Source organism: Oncorhynchus kisutch, linkage group LG1, assembly GCF_002021735.2.
Source record: "Oncorhynchus kisutch isolate 150728-3 linkage group LG1, Okis_V2, whole genome shotgun sequence".
Classification (NCBI taxonomy): Eukaryota; Metazoa; Chordata; class Actinopteri; order Salmoniformes; family Salmonidae; genus Oncorhynchus; species Oncorhynchus kisutch.
In genome coordinates this window covers 3252362-3272645 of record NC_034174.2, presented here as the reverse complement: position 1 = coordinate 3272645, position 20284 = coordinate 3252362, and the positions used below count along the sequence as shown (strand labels likewise).

At 40.2% G+C, this 20284-nt stretch overlaps 1 protein-coding gene across 1 annotated transcript; it reads right to left on the bottom strand.

Moving 5' to 3' along the window:
- Positions 1-3802: 3802 nt before the first annotated feature.
- LOC109867085 (interleukin-10-like) lies at positions 3803-15567 on the bottom strand. The gene is made up of 5 exons (XM_020456037.2): positions 14820-15567; positions 13224-13283; positions 12082-12243; positions 8176-8238; positions 3803-5737 (listed from the first exon to the last, which is right to left on the bottom strand). Exons 1-5 carry the CDS (start codon positions 14988-14990, stop codon positions 5642-5644), a joined length of 552 nt encoding a protein of 183 aa, XP_020311626.2. The 5' UTR covers positions 14991-15567; the 3' UTR covers positions 3803-5641.
- Between the last annotated feature and the right edge of the window lie 4717 nt (positions 15568-20284).

Here is a 20284-nt window from a genome sequence, read left to right as displayed (position 1 = left end):
CAGCAGCAGCAGCAGCAGAGGTCAAAGACATTATAATGGTATTTAACAGCAGCAGTAGAGGTCAGAGACATTATAATGGTATTTAACAGCAGTAGAGGTCAGAGACATTATAATGGTATTTAACAGCAGCAGTAGAGGTCAGAGACATTATAATGGTATTTAACAGCAGCAGAGGTCAGAGACATTATAATGGTATTTAACAGCAGCAGCAGCAGCAGAGGTCAGAGACATTATAATGGTATTTAACAGCAGCAGTAGAGGTCAGAGACATTATAATGGTATTTAACAGCAGCAGTAGAGGTCAGAGACATTATAATGGTATTTAACAGCAGTAGAGGTCAGAGACATTATAATGGTATTTAACAGCAGCAGTAGAGGTCAGAGACATTATAATGGTATTTAACAGCAGCAGAGGTCAGAGACATTATAATGGTATTTAACAGCAGCAGCAGCAGCAGAGGTCAGAGACATTATAATGGTATTTAACAGCAGCAGTAGAGGTCAGAGACATTATAATGGTATTTAACAGCAGTAGAGTTCAGAGACATTATAATGGTATTTAACAGCAGCAGTAGAGGTCAGAGACATTATAATGGTATTTAACAGCAGCAGTAGAGGTCAGAGACATTATAATGGTATTTAACAGCAGCAGTAGAGGTCAGAGACATTATAATGGTATTTAACAGCAGTAGAAGAGGTCAGAGACGTTATAATGGTATTTAACAGCAGCAGCAGAGGTCATAGACATTATAATGGTATTTAACAGCAGCAGTAGAGGTCAGAGACATTATAATGGTATTTAACAGCAGTAGAGGTCAGAGACATTATAATGGTATTTAACAGCAGCAGAGGTCAGAGACATTATAATGGTATTTAACAGCAGCAGAGGTCAGAGACATTATAATGGTATTTAACAGCAGCAGAGGTCAGATACATTATAATGGTATTTAACAGCAGCAGAGGTCAGATACATTATAATGGTATTTAACAGCAGCAGAGGTCAGATACATTATAATGGTATTTAACAGCAGCAGCAGAGGTCAGAGACATTATAATGGTATTTAACAGCAGCAGAGGTCATAGACATTATAATGGTATTTAACAGCAGCAGCAGCAGCAGAGGTCAGAGACATTATAATGGTATTTAACAGCAGCAGAGGTCAGAGACATTATAATGGTATTTAACAGCAGCAGAGGTCAGAGACATTATAATGGTATTTAACAGCAGCAGAGGTCAGAGACATTATAATGGTATTTAACAGCAGCAGAGGTCATAGACATTATAATGGTATTTAACAGCAGCAGAGGTCAGAGACATTATAATTGTATTTAACAGCAGCAGAGGTCAGAGACATTATAATTGTATTTAACAGCAGCAGAGGTCTGTAGTGGAAATTTCCTGTATTTACTAAATCATGAGAGCAAACCACACACAAGTCAGAGTTAGTTATCATAAAGTCCATCTTTAATTATATGAGCTCCATCAACAACCCTGTGACTCTCAGATCAATTCAGTGTCTATAAATGAATTCTCTGAGAGTCCTTACACATTGCAACTGAGATCCTTTATAGCAAAGACACACATAGCCAGACAGCATTGGCTATAAATTATCGTTCAGCTTTGTCTCCTAAACTATGTTCTCATCTCGCTCTCAGGACCATAAAACAAAACCTATCAACAGGCATATATCAAATACACCCCTCCTGGACAAGATCACAGAGACACAGTGACTGGCACACAGACATTGTGGAGCCAAGAGATAATTGGTTTAAAAGATATGTTTACATATGAAGACAAGCTTGACCCCTCCCCTTTCTGTGGCCCATGTAACTGACCCCAGGACAGAGAACAGATAACTGCAACCGGCCAGCAGTATTATACAAAAATAGACATTCTGATGAGAAGTAACTCACAAGCATATAATGAAAATACAACATCTTATCCATGTTACCCAACTAATTCTGATTATTCCCCAACAGGTCAGAGACATTATAATGGTAGTTGTTCTAAAATGAATTACATATTTTTTTCCCTCATCCATCTACACACAATACTCCATAATGACAAGCAAAAACAAATTTTTAAAATGTTTTGCAAATGTATAAATACTGAAAACGATGGATGCCAAGAGAGCCAATGAAATGGTAAGGTATGTGAAGGGTCATTAAGTTATAGCAGCATACCAAGCAAAATGAGAAGAATAAGAGCATCACAATGAAGCTGCCCAGCAACACCCGTTGGGGTGGTGTTGTCATCATGTTAGACAGTCTCCTGGAGGGGAAGGAGTCTCTCCAAGAAATGGCCATATCACAGTCTGTCGATATGGACAGCCCCAGCAAGAGGATCCTCCTGGATTATATATTTTGGGAGAGAGTGGTAAGCAGCCTGAAACTCCTGAAACCTATAGCAGTAGCCATTGCACGGATTGAGGGAGACAATGCCATCCTGTCTGATGTTCAGACTCTGCTTGCAGAGTAAGAGAAGAGATGTAAGATAAGAAATCCGTACTGCCCTGCCCAGTTCACTGTTGCTCCAAGCAGAGGACACTGCAGTTCTGAAATACATCAAAAAGCATGAAGACTTCTGCTTGAAGCCCATAGACACCGCAGCGTACATGTTGGACCCCAAGAAAACTGGCAAGAGTATCCTGTCTGGTGCAGAGATCAACAAGGGCTATGACGTCATCACTACCGTGTCTCGCCACCTTGGCCTGGATGAGGGCAAGGTTCTTAACAGTCTGGCGAAGTACACTTCCAAGCATGGGCTTTGGGATGGAGATGTAATATTGCAGTGGTGCCAACATATCTCATCAACCACCTAGTGGAAGGCCCTTGTGGATCTGAGGCTCTTTCCTCTGTTGCCTCCATCATCCTCCAAATCCCACCAACATCAGCCGCCTCAGAGCGCAACTGGTCCTTGTTTGGGAACACACACATCAAAGCACGCAACAGGCTGACCAATACAAGGGTGGAAAAATTGGTGGCCATTCAGGCAAATTTGAGGCTTTTTGAGCTTGACAACAAGCCATCCTCAACAAGGTTGGAAAGTGACAGTGAAGAGTCTGATGTTCAATAGGTGGACATTGAGGAGGTCCAGGGAGAAGACATGGAAGCCTGAGAGGAAGACAACCAAAGCTTTAGTTTCTAGACTATCATTTTACAGATGTATGTTGAAAATGTATTTGGGAGATGCGATGGATCATTGGGGGTCATTCAATATTCCCTTTCTTTTGTTGTTCAATGAAATCATCCCATGTGAAGAGTCAACTCATTGAATTCATGTTTAATTCGTAACTAAATTGTTTTTTTTTCTATTGGAAGGATTTAATCATTTGCAATTACTGTATGTCCACTTATGATAAGGTAAATGTTTCTGTCTCCATATGGTAAATATATCCAATGCAGAAAGCCTCTACATTTAAATGGTATTAATATTCATTTGCATATATTCCCGTTAATTCCCATATATTCCTGTTAATTCCCATATATTTCCGTTAATTCCCATATATTCCCGTTAATTCCCATATATTCCCGTTAATTCCCATATATTTCCGTTAATTCCCATATATTTCTGTTAATTCCCATATATTTCCGTTAATTCCCATATATTTCCGTTAATTTCCATATATTCCTGTTAATTCCCATATATTCCCGTTAATTCCCACGGAAAGTGTCCACCTCCTGAATATTCCCCAAAATGTGCCACCATACAACCCATCGCTGAAGCGTTCTAAATAGCGTGTGGAAGAACTGGCCCACCACTTAGAAGGCTTCACATTTTAAAGGCAAACAAAAGCACTGAGGTTTCAAAGTAGAAGATTTATTTCAAAACTGCAGTTAAAATCATAAATAAATACCAAAACATTGACAGCTAAAACACTTAAAAGCTGATTTAAAATAAATACATTCTACCTCACAAACATTTAGGCACAACTATTTAAAATGTCAGGGGAGCTAATTATTAGTCAAAAACATAGACCATGAAGAGATGGCAGTTATTGATTCTTTTACAAAACAAAATACGCTTTCAACATGATCCCATTAATACATTATGGTGCAGAATTCCACTTTATTTCAAATCAGTACTGACATTGGTAATAAAAATAGGATATATTTTTAAATGTCGCAATATGTTGTAAACATGGTCATTCGTAATAGTCATTATTATAGATCAGTATATGAATCCTTACCACATTGTGGTTAATGGTCATTATTAAACATCAGGATATGATTCCTTATCACATTGTGGTTAGAATAACATCACATCATTATGTTAATATCCAAACTACACTAAACACAAATATAAATGCAACATGTAAAGTGTTGGTCCCATGTTTCATGAGCTGAAATAAAAGATCCCATCAATGTTCCGTACACACATAAAGCTTATTTCTCTCAAATATTGCTTACATTCCTGTTAGTGCGCATTTCCCCTTGGCCAAGATAATTCAGCCACCTGACAGGTGTGGCATATCAAGAATCTGATTAAACAGCATGATCATTACACAGGTGCACCTTGTGCTGGGGACAATAAAAGGATGTGCAATTTTGTCATTTAGATCCATGGCAATTTTATACCGTGACGAGATCCTGACGCCCATAGTCATGCTACTAATCCGCCACCTTCCCCTCACGGTTCAGCATGATGATGCACGGCCCCATGTCTCAAGGATCTGTACACATTTCCTGAAAATGGCCCAGTTCTTCCATGGCCTGCATACTCACTCAGGATGTTTGGGATGCTCTGATTCCACGTGTACGACGGCGAGTTCCAGTTCAATTCCTACCCAGCAACTTCGCACAGCCATTGAAGAGAAGTGGGGAAACATTCCACAGGCCACAATCAACAGCCTGATCAAATCTATGCAAAGGAGATGTGCTTGAGGCAAATGGTGGTTACACCAGATACTGACTGGTTTTCTGATCCACGCCACAACAGATCTGTATCCCCAGTCATGTGAAATCCATAGATTAGGGCCGAATGAATTTATTACACTGATTTCCCTATGAATTGTAAACTCAGTCAAATCTGTGAAATTGTTGCACGTTGCGTTTATATTTTTGTTCAATGTACACTATAGAAGGACTTCCAGAAAGTGTCAATCATGAAAATGTATGCAATACAAATGCAACTTTACAGCAGAATGTTTTAGTCAATATGACTGATTAATAAACACGATGATGAATCTGAAGCTAAATGTGCTTCATGACTTGAGAGAGAAGTTCCTGGCTTAGTTGGTAGAGCATGGCGCTTATAAGGTCATGAACACGGGTTGACTTCCCACTGGGCCCATCCATACTAAAATGTATAAAGGCAGTACTGTACTGAACACGAATTAGGATAAAGTCATCTGATAAATGGTATATATTAAAATTGTTAGGTCCTCAGAAGGTCTTCAGGACTTTAGAGGGTCGGTCTTCGAGAACGACTAAAGAGTAGGATTAAAGACTAACGCAAAGACTTCTATGGAATGTTAGAAAAAACACTTCCGCAAAGACACAGATTCCATCCTGGTCTGAACATGCAGTTTAGAGGTTTGGGGTTGGAGGTTATTAGAGGTTTGAGGTTACTCATATTTGTTGGTCCATGCTCAGGGTCAGTGTGTCCTGGTTGGCTGAGGCAGTGGTTAGGGGTCAGGGGTCAGTGTTTGCGTCTCTGAGAGACCAGGTACTCCTCGATGTAGTTGAAGAGCAGGTCCAGCTCTCCCATTGCCTTATAAAGGCCCTTATCCTGCATCTAGTCACACAGGAAGCACACACTCAGGTTAGAGGAACCACACCTTGTGGGGATACAGAATTCAGTCCCATTCAAAATCCTATTTTCCCTAACCCCTAACCCATACTCTTACCCTAATCCTAACTTTAACCCAAAAACCTAGCCTTAATACTAAACCTAATCCTAGTTCTTAACCCTATAACTAACCCTAGCTCCTAACCAACACTAAACCTAATCCTAGTTCCTAACCCTAAAACTAACCCTAGCACCTAACAAACACTGAACCTAATCCTAGTTCCTAACCCTAAAACTAACCCTAGCTCCTAACCAACCCTAAACCTAATTCTAACCTTAACACAAATTCTAGTCTTAACCCTCAACCCCTTAGAATAAGCTTTTGACCTTGTGGGGACCAACAGCATGTCCCCAGTTGGTCAAGTGTCTGATCTTTTACTATTCTTTTGGGGACTTCGGGTTCAGTATAGTTAAACACACACACACACACACACACACACACACACACACACACACACACACACACACACACACACACACACACACACACACACACACACACACACACACACACACACACACACACACACACACACACACACACACACACACAATAGTAGACAATAAAGATAATTAAAATAGCTGACAGGAAACACATTTAACATTCAGTTGATGCTTTCTATTTCCTGTCCAGTCATATGGTCTATCACAGTAGATGTTCTTTCTACTTCCTGTCCAGTCATATGTTCTATCACATTAGATGTTCTTTCTATTTCCTGTCCAGTCATATTTTCTATCACATTAGATGTTCTTTATATTTCCTGTCCAGTCATATGGTCTATCACATTAGATGTTCCTTCTATTTCCTGTCCAGTCATATGGTCTATCGCATTACTTTTTGCCTGAGAGATATGTATTGGTAAAGAGTTCCAATCAGCTATAGCTCTGTATAAAACGGTGTATGTAAGGTGATTTGTCCTTGGCTTGGGTTGTCTTAGCTGCCCTGAATTTGCCTGTCTGGTTTGGTGGTTATGCGTGTTGCTAGTATGTACTGGTTTGGTGGTTATGCGTGTTGCTAGTATGTACTGGTTTGGTGGTTATGCGTGTTGCTAGTATGTACTGGTTTGGTGGTTATGCGTGTTGCTAGTATGTACTGGTTTGGTGGTTATGCGTGTTGCTAGTATGTACTGGTTTGGTGGTTATGCGTGTTGCTAGTATGTACTGGTTGGTGGTTATGCGTGTTGCTAGTATGTACTGGTTTGGTGGTTATGCGTGTTGCTAGTATGTACTGGTTTGGTGGTTATGCGTGTTGCTAGTATGTACTGGTTTGGTGGTTATGCGTGTTGCTAGTATGTACTGGTTTGGTGGTTATGCGTGTTGCTAGTATGTACTGGTTTGGTGGTTATGCGTGTTGCTAGTATGTACTGGTTTGGTGGTTATGCGTGTTGCTAGTATGTACTGGTTTGGTGGTTATGCGTGTTGCTAGTATGTACTGGTTTGGTGGTTATGCGTGTTGCTAGTATGTACTGGTTTGGTGGTTATGCGTGTTGCTAGTATGTACTGGTTTGGTGGTTATGCGTGTTGCTAGTATGTACTGGTTTGGTGGTTATGCGTGTTGCTAGTATGTACTGGTTTGGTGGTTATGCGTGTTGCTAGTATGTACTGGTTTGGTGGTTATGCGTGTTGCTAGTATGTACTGGTTTGGTGGTTATGCGTGTTGCTAGTATGTACTGGTTTGGTGGTTATGCGTGTTGCTAGTATGTACTGGTTTGGTGGTTATGCGTGTTGCTAGTATGTACTGGTTTGGTGGTTATGCGTGTTGCTAGTATGTACTGGTTTGGTGGTTATGCGTGTTGCTAGTATGTACTGGTTTGGTGGTTATGCGTGTTGCTAGTATGTACTGGTTTGGTGGTTATGCGTGTTGCTAGTATGTACTGGTTTGGTGGTTATGCGTGTTGCTAGTATGTACTGGTTTGGTGGTTATGCGTGTTGCTAGTATGTACTGGAATGAAAATACTGTTTTTATATATATATAAGCATTCCTAAATAAAATCAGAAGACTGGATAATAATTTGATTTCAACGTGAAGACACGAGAGAACGGTGCCCCGTGGACTGATGACGAGCTGAGAAATGTAATTATTCAACTTTATGTCAAAGTTACAGATAAATCTGGTTCTCTGATAAGCAGATAAATCTGGTTCTCTGATAAGCAGATAAATCTGGTTCTCTGATAAGCAGATAAATCTGGTTCTCTGATAAGCAAAGTTATTGTAAATGAAGAACATGTCTGCCTCTTTTGTTGAATCAGAGAGTATATTTATTACAAAACCACATGACATCGCAAACTACTTTAATGAATATTTTATGTACACACACAGATACACACACATAAATGCATGTGCACACACACACACACACACTCAGAGCCTGCTGGGGACTGACCTTTTTATATGAGGAGATTAAGTTGTTGATGTCAAACGGTTTCTTACAGGAGAAGTAGTTCCTCTGTGGAGAGAGAAAGAGGGGAAGGGGGAGGAAGAGATCAGATCTTGTGACAGCCACCCCACGCTGCAATATTGTTGGGAGGCTCCAGGCTGCTACAGTAGTACACTGGAAACACAGACAGACAGACAGACAGACAGTCTCTCTTTCTAGCGTAAGAAGGTTGTTGGATGCTGTGTAAATTAGGAAGTAACCGTGTCAGAGTTGTGTGTTTAGGGTTAGACCGCCAGCTGGTCCCTAACTCTGACGTTTCCAGTGAGGGGGATACATATACAACTATGTCACAGAACATGACGAAGCATTAATGATATGACACACATCCATGAAATAAATAGGAGCAGCTTATATAGGACCAGACTATATAGGACCAGATTATATAGGACCAGACTATATAGGACCAGATTATATAGGACCAGACTATATAGGACCAGATTATATAGGACTATATAGGACCAGACTATATAGGACCAGACTATATAGGACCAGATTATATAGGACCAGACTATATAGGACCAGATTATATAGGACCAGACTATATAGGACTATATAGGACCAGACTATATAGGACCAGACTATATAGGACCAGATTATATAGGACCAGAATATATAGGACCAGATTATATAGGACCAGACTATATAGGACCAGACTATATAGGACCAGATTATATAGGACCAGACTATATAGGACTATATAGGACCAGACTATATAGGACTATATAGGACCAGACTATATAGGACCAGATTATATAGGACCAGACTATATAGGACCAGACTATATAGGACCATATTATATAGGACCAGACTATATAGGACTATATAGGACCAGACTATATAGGACTATATAGGACCAGACTATATAGGACCAGATTATATAGGACCAGATTATATAGGACCAGACTATATAGGACCAGATTATATAGGACCAGATTATATAGGACCAGACTATATAGGACCAGATTATATAGGACCAGATTATATAGGACCAGACTATATAGGACCAGATTATATAGGACCAGATTATATAGGACCAGATTATATAGGACCAGACTATATAGGACCAGACTATATAGGACCAGATTATATAGGACCAGATTATATAGGACCAGACTATATAGGACCAGATTATATATGACCAGATTATATAGGACCAGATTATATAGGACCAGACTATATAGGACCAGACTATATAGGACCAGATTATATAGGACCAGATTATATAGGACCAGACTATATAGGACCAGATTATATAGGACCAGACTATATAGGACTATATAGGACCAGACTATATAGGACCAGATTATATAGGACCAGACTATATAGGACTATATAGGACCAGACTATATAGGACTTTATAGGACCAGACTATATAGGACTATATAGGACCAGACTATATAGGACTATATAGGACCAGACTATATAGGACTATATAGGACCAGACTATATAGGACCAGATTATATAGGACCAGACTATATAGGACCAGACTATATAGGACCAGATTATATAGGACCAGACTATATAGGACCAGATTATATAGGACCAGATTATATAGGACCAGACTATATAGGACTATATAGGACCAGACTATATAGGACCAGACTATATAGGACTATATAGGACCAGACTATATAGGACCAGATTATATAGGACCAGATTATATAGGACTATATAGGACCAGACTATATAGGACTATATAGGACCAGACTATATAGGACTATATAGGACCAGACTATATTGGACTATATAGGACCAGACTATATAGGACTATATAGGACCAGACTATATAGGACCAGATTATATAGGACCAGACTATTTAGGACTATATAGGACCAGACTATATAGGACTATATAGGACCAGACTATATTGGAATATATAGGACCAGACTATATAGGACTATATAGGACCAGACTATATAGGACCAGATTATATAGGACCAGATTATATAGGACCAGATTATATAGGACCAGACTATATAGGACCAGATTATATAGGACCAGATTATATAGGACCAGACTATATAGGACCAGATTATATAGGACCAGATTATATAGGACCAGACTATATAGGACCAGATTATATAGGACCAGATTATATAGGACCAGATTATATAGGACCAGACTATATAGGACCAGACTATATAGGACCAGATTATATAGGACCAGATTATATAGGACCAGACTATATAGGACCAGATTATATATGACCAGATTATATAGGACCAGATTATATAGGACCAGACTATATAGGACCAGACTATATAGGACCAGATTATATAGGACCAGATTATATAGGACCAGACTATATAGGACCAGATTATATAGGACCAGACTATATAGGACTATATAGGACCAGACTATATAGGACCAGATTATATAGGACCAGACTATATAGGACTATATAGGACCAGACTATATAGGACTTTATAGGACCAGACTATATAGGACTATATAGGACCAGACTATATAGGACTATATAGGACCAGACTATATAGGACTATATAGGACCAGACTATATAGGACCAGATTATATAGGACCAGACTATATAGGACCAGACTATATAGGACCAGACTATATAGGACCAGATTATATAGGACCAGACTATATAGGACCAGATTATATAGGACCAGATTATATAGGACCAGACTATATAGGACTATATAGGACCAGACTATATAGGACCAGACTATATAGGACCAGATTATATAGGACCAGATTATATAGGACTATATAGGACCAGACTATATAGGACTATATAGGACCAGACTATATAGGACTATATAGGACCAGACTATATTGGACTATATAGGACCAGACTATATAGGACTATATAGGACCAGACTATATAGGACCAGATTATATAGGACCAGACTATTTAGGACTATATAGGACCAGACTATATAGGACTATATAGGACCAGACTATATTGGACTATATAGGACCAGACTATATAGGACTATATAGGACCAGACTATATAGGACCAGATTATATAGGACCAGACTATATAGGACTATATAGGACCAGACTATATAGGACTATATAGGACCAGACTATATAGGACTATATAGGACCAGACTATATTGGACTATATAGGACCAGACTATATAGGACTATATAGGACCAGACTATATAGGACTATATAGGACCAGACTATATAGGACTATATAGGACCAGATTATATAGGACCAGACTATATAGGACTATATAGGACCAGACTATATAGGACTATATAGGACCAGACTATATAGGACCAGACTATATATGACTATATAGGACCAGACTATATAGGACTATATAGGACCAGACTATATAGGACTATATAGGACCAGACTATATTGGACTATATAGGACCAGACTATATAGGACTATATAGGACCAGACTATATAGGACCAGATTATATAGGACCAGACTATATAGGACTATATAGGACCAGACTATATAGGACCAGATTATATAGGACCAGACTATATAGGACCAGACTATATAGGACCAGATTATATAGGACCAGACTATATAGGACTATATAGGACCAGACTATATTGGACTATATAGGACCAGACTATATAGGACTATATAGGACCAGACTATATAGGACTATATAGGACCAGACTATATAGGACTATGTAGGACCAGATTATATAGGACCAGACTATATAGGACTATATAGGACCAGACTATATAGGACTATATAGGACCAGACTATATTGGACTATATAGGACCAGACTATATAGGACCAGACTATATAGGACTATATAGGACCAGACTATATAGGACTATATAGGACCAGACTATATAGGACTATATAGGACCAGACTACTTTAACAGGATATCAGACCAGGCTACATACACATTGGATGATCTTCTTCTTCAGCTCGTGGAAGATGTTTCCGATGGAGTCGATGGGAGATTTAAAGTTGTGTGTTCCATTGTTGTTGTTCATGGCGGTGGGCAACACCGTGTGGAGATAGAACATCAGGATGCTGTCCATAGTATGACACCCCACCGGGCTCTGATGAGGAAACAAGGTCATCAACATCACAACTTTGCTATGTATTTCTGGAGAGAGGAACAAACACACTGAAGATGAGTTAACTAAAACTAACCCTAACTAACCTTAACCCTAACTGAAGATGAGGACATTATAACTAACCTTAACTAATCTTAACCCTAATTGAAGATGAGGACATTATAAGTATAACTAACCTTAACTAACCTTAACCCTAATTGAAGATGAGGACATTATAAGTATAACTAACCTTAACTAACCTTAACCCTAATTGAAGATGAGGACATTATAACTATAACTAACCCTAAAATTAGGGAATTATCCAGAAACTCTTGGGGGATAATGGTTTATTTTTAAAATACATTTTGTTAATCTTCAACACACTTATGTTTCAGAGGAGGCAGTATGAACTCACCTTGATGTGGTCTAGAATCCCCTCGTCTAGCAGAGGAGACAGTATGAACTCACCTTGATGTGGTCTAGAATCCCCTCTATCAGAGGAGACATTATGAACTCACCTTGATGTGGTCTAGAATCCCCTCTATCAGAGGAGACAGTATGAACTCACCTTGATGTGGTGTAGAATCCCCTCGTCTAGAAGAGGAGACAGTATGAACTCACCTTGATGTGGTCTAGAATCCCCTCGTCTAGCAGAGGAGACAGTATGAACTCACCTTGATGTGGTCTAGAATCGCCTTGTTGAGAAGAGGAGACAGTATGAACTCACCTTGATGTGGTCTAGAATCCCCTCTATCAGAGGAGACAGTATGAACTCACCTTGATGTGGTCTACAATCCCCTTGTCGAGAAGAGGAGACAGTATGAACTCACCTTGATGTGGTCTAGAATCCCCTCTATCAGAGGAGACAGTATGAACTCACCTTGATGTGGTCTACAATCCCCTTGTCGAGAAGAGGAGACAGTATGAACTCACCTTGATGTGGTCTAGAATCCCCTCTATCAGAGGAGACAGTATGAACTCACCTTGATGTGGTCTAGAATCCCCTTGTCGAGAAGAGGTGTCTCCAGCTCATCATTAGCCTCCTGCAGACAACAAACAGCCCAGTTTAGTGAAGTCTGTTTTGTATCATATCCAGTCATGCAGTGGGTGTAAACGGTACAATAAGGTGCTTACTAAAGGGTTGTATATAAAGGTTAGATCAAGCAGTGGTTGTAATTGATACAATGATATGCTTGGTTAGGGTTGTATATAAAGGTTAGATCAAGCAGTGTTTTTTAAATATTTTTTATTTTACCTTTATTTAACCAGGCAAGTCAGTTAAGAACACATTCTTATTTTCAATGACGGCCTGGGAACAGTGGGTTAGGGGCAGAACGACAGATTTGTACCTTGTCAGCTCTGGGGTTTGAACTCGCAACCCTCCGGTTACTAGTCCAACGCTCTAACCACTAGGCTACGCTGCCGATATGATGATATGCTTGGTTAGGGTTGTATATAAAGGTTAGATCAAGCAGTGGTTGTAATTGATACGCTTGGTTAGGGTTATGTACAGAGCCTTCGGTAAGTATTGAACCCTTGACTTGTTCTAAAATTGATCAAATTGATTAAAGGTTAAATAAAGGTTAAATGAAATAAATATATATATTAAAAAATCGATATTTTTTTTATATACTTTAGAATAAGGCCATAACATAACAAATTGTGTAAAAAGTCAAGGGGTCTGAATACTTTCCAAAATCACTGTGTAGAGTACTTACATAGTAGTATATTCATTTAAATATATATATAGTACTTAGATAGTAGTATATAAATGTTTATATATTAGAGTACTTACATAGTAGTATATTAATATTAATGTATATATATATAGAGTAATTACATAGTAGTATATTAATATTAATGTATATATATAGAGTAATTACATAGTAGTATATTAATTTAAATGTATATATAGAGTACTTACATACTACTAATTAATATAAATGTGTTTCTCTATATATATATATATATATATATATATATAGAGAGAGAGAGAGAGAGAGAGAGAGAGAGAGTACTTATATGGTAGTATATTAATGTCAATGTTTATATATATATATATATATATATATATAGTACCTATATGGTAGTATATTAACATAAATGTATATATTAGAGTACTTACATGTGTATATATTGATAAAAAGAGTACTTACATAGTACTATACTAATATAAATGTGTATATATATTATATATACAGAGTACTTACATGGTAGTATATTAATATAAATGTATATTTCTATAGTACTTATATGGTAGTATATTCAAATAAATGTGTATATTAGAGTACTTACATAGTGGTATATTAATATAAATGTATATATAGAGTACTTACATACTACTAATTAATATAAATGTGTTTATATATATATACAGTATATATATATAGAGTACTCGCATAGTAGTATTTTCATATAAATGTATGTATATAGAGAGAGTACTTTCATAGTAGTATGTTAATATAAGAGTATATACATATTAGAGTACTTACAGAGTAGTATATTAATATAAATGTATATATATATATATATATATATATATATAGAGAGAGAGAGAGAGAGAGAGAGAGAGTACTTACGTAGTAATCTCTGATGGTGGAGAAGGCGGTGCGGAGCTCCTTCAGTCTGACGGGGAAGCCCTCTACAAAGGAGCAGCAGCGGTCGGAGCACGGTACACGTCTGCACTGGGCATGCTCACACTGCAGCGCTGCAGCCAACAGCAGGGACAGGAGGAGAGAGCAGGGAGACATCCTGGAGTCTACAGGTGCTGGAGATACTGATCCTCTGGACCTGACACCGTCTGGTGCTGGAGATACTGATCCTCTGGACCTGACACCGTCTGGTGCTGGAGTCTACTGGTGCTGGAGATATTGATCCTCTGGACCTGACACCGTCTGGTGCTGGAGTCTACTGGTGCTGGAGATATTGATCCTCTGGACCTGACACCGTCTGGTGCTGGAGTCCACTGGTGCTGGATATACTGATCCTCTGGACCTGACACCGTCTGGTGCTGGAGTCTACTGGTGCTGGAAATACTGGTGCTGGAGATACTGATCCTCTGGACCTGACACCGTCTGGTGCTGGAGTCTACTGGTGCTGGAAATACTGGTGCTGGAGATACTGATCCTCTGGACCTGACACCGTCTGGTGCTGGAGTCTACTGGTGCTGGAAATACTGGTGCTGGAGATACTGATCCTCTGGACCTGACACCGTCTGGTGCTGGAGTCTACTGGTGCTGGAAATACTGGTGCTGGAGATACTGATCCTCTGGACCTGACACCGTCTGGTGCTGGAGTCTACTGATTCTCCTTGTCCTGTAGATGTCCTGTTCAGCAGCAGACAGGAGAGCATGTGTACTGTCTGGCCTCAACCCTTCATCGTTTATACCCTGAGAAACTCTATCCTCACCTATTTCCTTTGTGATGTGATCTGGTGATTGGGGGGAAGGGGAGGGAGTTCCTGACAGAACTAGGGTTAACTCGGCAAACTTGATGTTCATGATGCAACATATTCAGTCATTTACATGTCTGTTGCGTTGGGGAAAGTTCTGACTGTGTAATTTACTTCCTCCTCATTCCAATTCTCTACATCATATAGACTATAGACAGAAATAGAGAGAAATTCCTGGTACAGACATCTAAATAGATCTTTATAAATGCGTGATACATGAGAAATATGTAGTTATATGTTTAATTGCTTTGTAGATTTATCCGTGTTTCACCCTATCATGAGATAATTCTGCTAGTCCAGTGTTTCCCTCAGTTATGTACTTACTGGTCACGTTCATGAATTGTGCATCAATTAATTCAAACAGTTTCTTTTGACCCCATACAACAGTGGTTCCTAACTCCAGTCCTCCAGTACCCCCAACAATGGTTCCTAACTCCAGTCCTCCAGTACCCCCAACAGTGGTTCCTAACTCCAGTCCTCCAGTACCCCCAACAATGGTTCCTAACTCCAGTCCTCCAGTACCCCCAACAGTGGTTCCTAACTCCAGTCCTCCAGTACCCCCAATAGTGGTTCCTAACTCCAGTACCCCCAACAGTGGCTCCTAACTCCAGTCCTCCAGTACCCTCAACAGTGGTTCCTAACTCCAGTCCTCCAGTACCCCCAACAATGGTTCCTAACTCCAGTCCTCCAGTACCCCCAACAGTGGTTCCTAACTCCAGTCCTCCAGTACCCCCAACAGTGGTTCCCAACTCCAGTACCCCCAACAGTGGCTCCTAACTCCAGTCCTCCAGTACCCCCAACAGTGGTTCCTAACTCCAGTCCTCCAGTACCCCCAACAGTGGTTCCTAACTCCAGTCCTCCAGTACCCCCAAAAGTGGTTCCTAACTCCAGTCCTCCAGTACCCCCAACAGTGGTTCCTAACTCCAGTCCTCCAGTACCCTCAACAGTGGTTCCTAACTCCAGTCCTCCAGTACCCCCAACAATGGTTCCTAACTCCAGTCCTCCAGTACCCCCAACAGTGGTTCCTAACTCCAGTCCTCCAGTACCCCCAACAGTGGTTCCCAACTCCAGTACCCCCAACAGTGGCTCCTAACTCCAGTCCTCCAGTACCCCCAACAGTGGTTCCTAACTCCAGTCCTCCAGTACCCCCAACAGTGGTTCCTAACTCCAGTCCTCCAGTACCCCCAAAAGTGGTTCCTAACTCCAGTCCTCCAGTACCCCCAACAGTGGTTCCTAACTCCAGTCCTCCAGTACCCCCAACAGTGGCTCCTAACTCCAGTCCTCCAGTACCCCCAACAGTGGTTCCTAACTCTAGTCCTCCAGTACCCCCAACAGTGGTTCCTAACTCCAGTCCTCCAGTACCCCCAACAGTGGCTCCTAACTCCAGTCCTCCAGTACCCCCAACAGTGGCTCCTAACTCCAGTCCTCCAGTACCCCCAACAGTGGTTCCTAACTCCAGTCCTCCAGTACCCCCAACAGTGGCTCCTAACTCCAGTCCTCCAGTACCCCCAACAGTGGTTCCTAACTCCAGTCCTCCAGTACCCCCAACAGTGGTTCCTAACTCCAGTCCTCCAGTACCCCCAACAGTGGTTCCTAACTCCAGTCCTCCAGTACCCCCAACAGTGGCTCCTAACTCCAGTCCTCCAGTACCCCCAACAGTGGTTCCTAACTCCAGATTACCTGCTGTAAAATTGGATTAGATTACCTGCTGTAAAATTGGATTAGATTACCTGCTGTAAAATTGGATTAGATTACCTGCTGTAAAATTGGATTAGATTACCTGCTGTAAAATTGGATTAGATTACCTGCTGTAAAATTGGATTAGATTACCTGCTGTAAAATTGGATTAGATTACCTGCTGTAAAATTGGATTAGATTACCTGCTGTAAAATTGGATTAGATTACCTGCTGTAAAATTGGATTAGATTACCTGCTGTAAAATTGGATTAGGACACTGGGTGAATTATCACATATATTCCACAGAAAATACATGATACAACCTAAACTAATTTCAGGTGCATGTTTTGTTTTTGTCCAAGCACTGCAGCGCTGATTCAAATAATCAAAGCTTGATGATGAGTTGATCATTTGAATCAGCTGTGTAATGCTGTGTAATGCTGTGTAATGCTGTGTAATGCTGTGTAATGCTGTGTAATGCTGTGTAATGCTAGGGCAATAATGTGCACCCCTAGGACCGAATACGGGAAACACTGCTTTATTTGAAGAAGGGCGAATGAAATGACACCTGTCCCAAGATTGGGTTTTAGGGGGAGACGTTGACAAACATGACTCACTTGTCCACATTTGCATTTACTCCCCATTGATTTGTGACTGGTTTCAGGTGAACGGGGGGGATATGAGTATGTATGATGGTAAATTATGAGCTGGGTGGTTATCTGGTTACTCGCTGGAGCTTGTGAGAGGGAGTGTGTGTGTGTGTGTGTGTGAGAGAGAGAGAGAGAGGGGGAGAGAGAGAGAGAGAGAGATCATGTGCTAGTAAATCACATTTGGGAGCTTCTCTTTAAAAAAAAATACATATTTTGTGATTAAAAATAAGTTTATTTTTAAGTTTTAAAGACCACCCTACTCATCTTAAATACACTTGATGTCACTGAAAGAGGGAGAGATAAAAAAAGAGAGAGAGAGATAAAAAAAGAGAGATATGAGTGAAAGAGAAACGAGATGAGAAAGAAAGGGTGTGTTTCACAGCTGACTTTCCTCTCATGCTATGACTCTTCTGTTTGTGTGCTCTGTGGTTCTCTACGTCTCTTCTCTCCATCTCGTCTCTCCATCTTCAAGAATTTGTGAGAGCGGATCGTGTTCTGATTGTGTTCAATATAAAGCATTTCTGATCAACGAGCCAATTACAAAAGCACACACACACACAGTGTGAGATAAGGAGTTGAAAGATAAATGCTGAGTAAGCCTGTTTCTGTGGTGTCGGTGGTGTCTGTAGTGTCTGAAGGGTCTGAATTGTCTGTAGGGTCTATAGTGTTTGTGGTGTTGGTAGTGTAGTGGCTGTGTTGTCTGAAGTGTTGGTAGTGTAGTGTCTGTGGTGGCTGTGTTGTCTGAAGCGTCTGTAGTGTCTGAAGGGTCTGTAGTGTCTGTAGTGGCTATAGATAAATGCTGAGTAAGCCTGTGTCTGTAGTATCTGTAGTGTATGTGGTGTCTGTAGGGTCTGTAGTGTCTATAGTGTTTGTGGTGTTGGTAGTGTGGTGGCTGTGTTGTCTGAAGTGTCTGTAGTGTCTGTAGGGTATGTCGTGTCTGTAGATAAATGCTGAGTAAGCCTGTGTCTGTAGTGTATTTTTTTCCACCTTTATTTAACCAGGTAGGCTAGTTGAGAACAAGTTCTCATTTGCAACTGCGACCTGGCCAAGATAAAGCATAGCAGTGTGAACAGACAACACAGAGTTACACATGGAGTAAACAATAAACAAGTCAATAACACAGTAGAAAAAAAAGAGAGTCTATATATATTGTGTGCAAAAGGCATGAGGAGGTAGGCGAATAATTACAATTTTGCAGATTAACACTGGAGTGATAAATGATCAGATGGTCATGTACAGGTAGAGATATTGGTGTGCAAAAGAGCAGAAAGGTAAATAAATATAAACAGTATGGGGAAGAGGTAGGTAAAATTGGGTGGGCTATTTACCGATAGACTATGTACAGCTGCAGCGATCGGTTAGCTGCTCAAATAGCAGATGTTTGTATGTGGTGTCTGTAGGGCCTGTAGTATCTGTAGGGTCTATTTTTGTAAATAACAGCTGGCACACGATTATCTATGGAAGTCTCGAGCTGTTGCTCACCTGAGGTAGAGTATCTCATGATAAGCTGTAGACAACACTATCTACCTAGAGAGTTTTCATCTGTATTTCTCGTAGCTGTTTACATACCACAGTCAGAGGCTGGCACTAAGACAGCATTGAATGAGCTGTATTCCGGTATAAGCAAACAATAAAATGCCAGAGGCAGGCGCTCCTAGTTCCCAGGGATTTGAATGCAGGGAAACTTCAATCCCTTTTACCACATTTCTATCAACATGTTAAATGTGCAACCAGAGGGGGAAAAAACTATGGACCACCTATACTCCACACACAGAGATGCATACAGAGCTCTCCCCCGCCCTCCCACAAAAAGAATAAAAGATGGCGTAGCAGTCAGACGTCTTTTGTCTTCGTCTTGTCATGTCCCGTGTATATAGCTTTATATATAATTTTTCTTCGCATATATATATTTTTTATTCTTCTTAACCCCAACTTCAACATACTCTCTTGCAACCTGCCTCACCCAATGTGCTTTTCTCTTTACCTCAGAACCGGAACCACCAACAGAAGCTAGCCAGCTAACTAACTACTAGCTAGTAGTCAGCTAACCTCTAGCCAGGACTACTCCTGCCAGTCTGTACAGTGTGTTTCAACCTAGAGCTTAACAGACTCATTTTTCTCCATATCACCAGATTCCAACCGCAAGCTCTGAACCTTTTCACCTGGATCTCTGAAATGTCCATCCCTAACTGTAACATTTTCCGACAAAGATAGAACTGCCAAAGGGGGCGGAGTTGCAATCTATTGCAGAGAGAGCCTGCAGAGT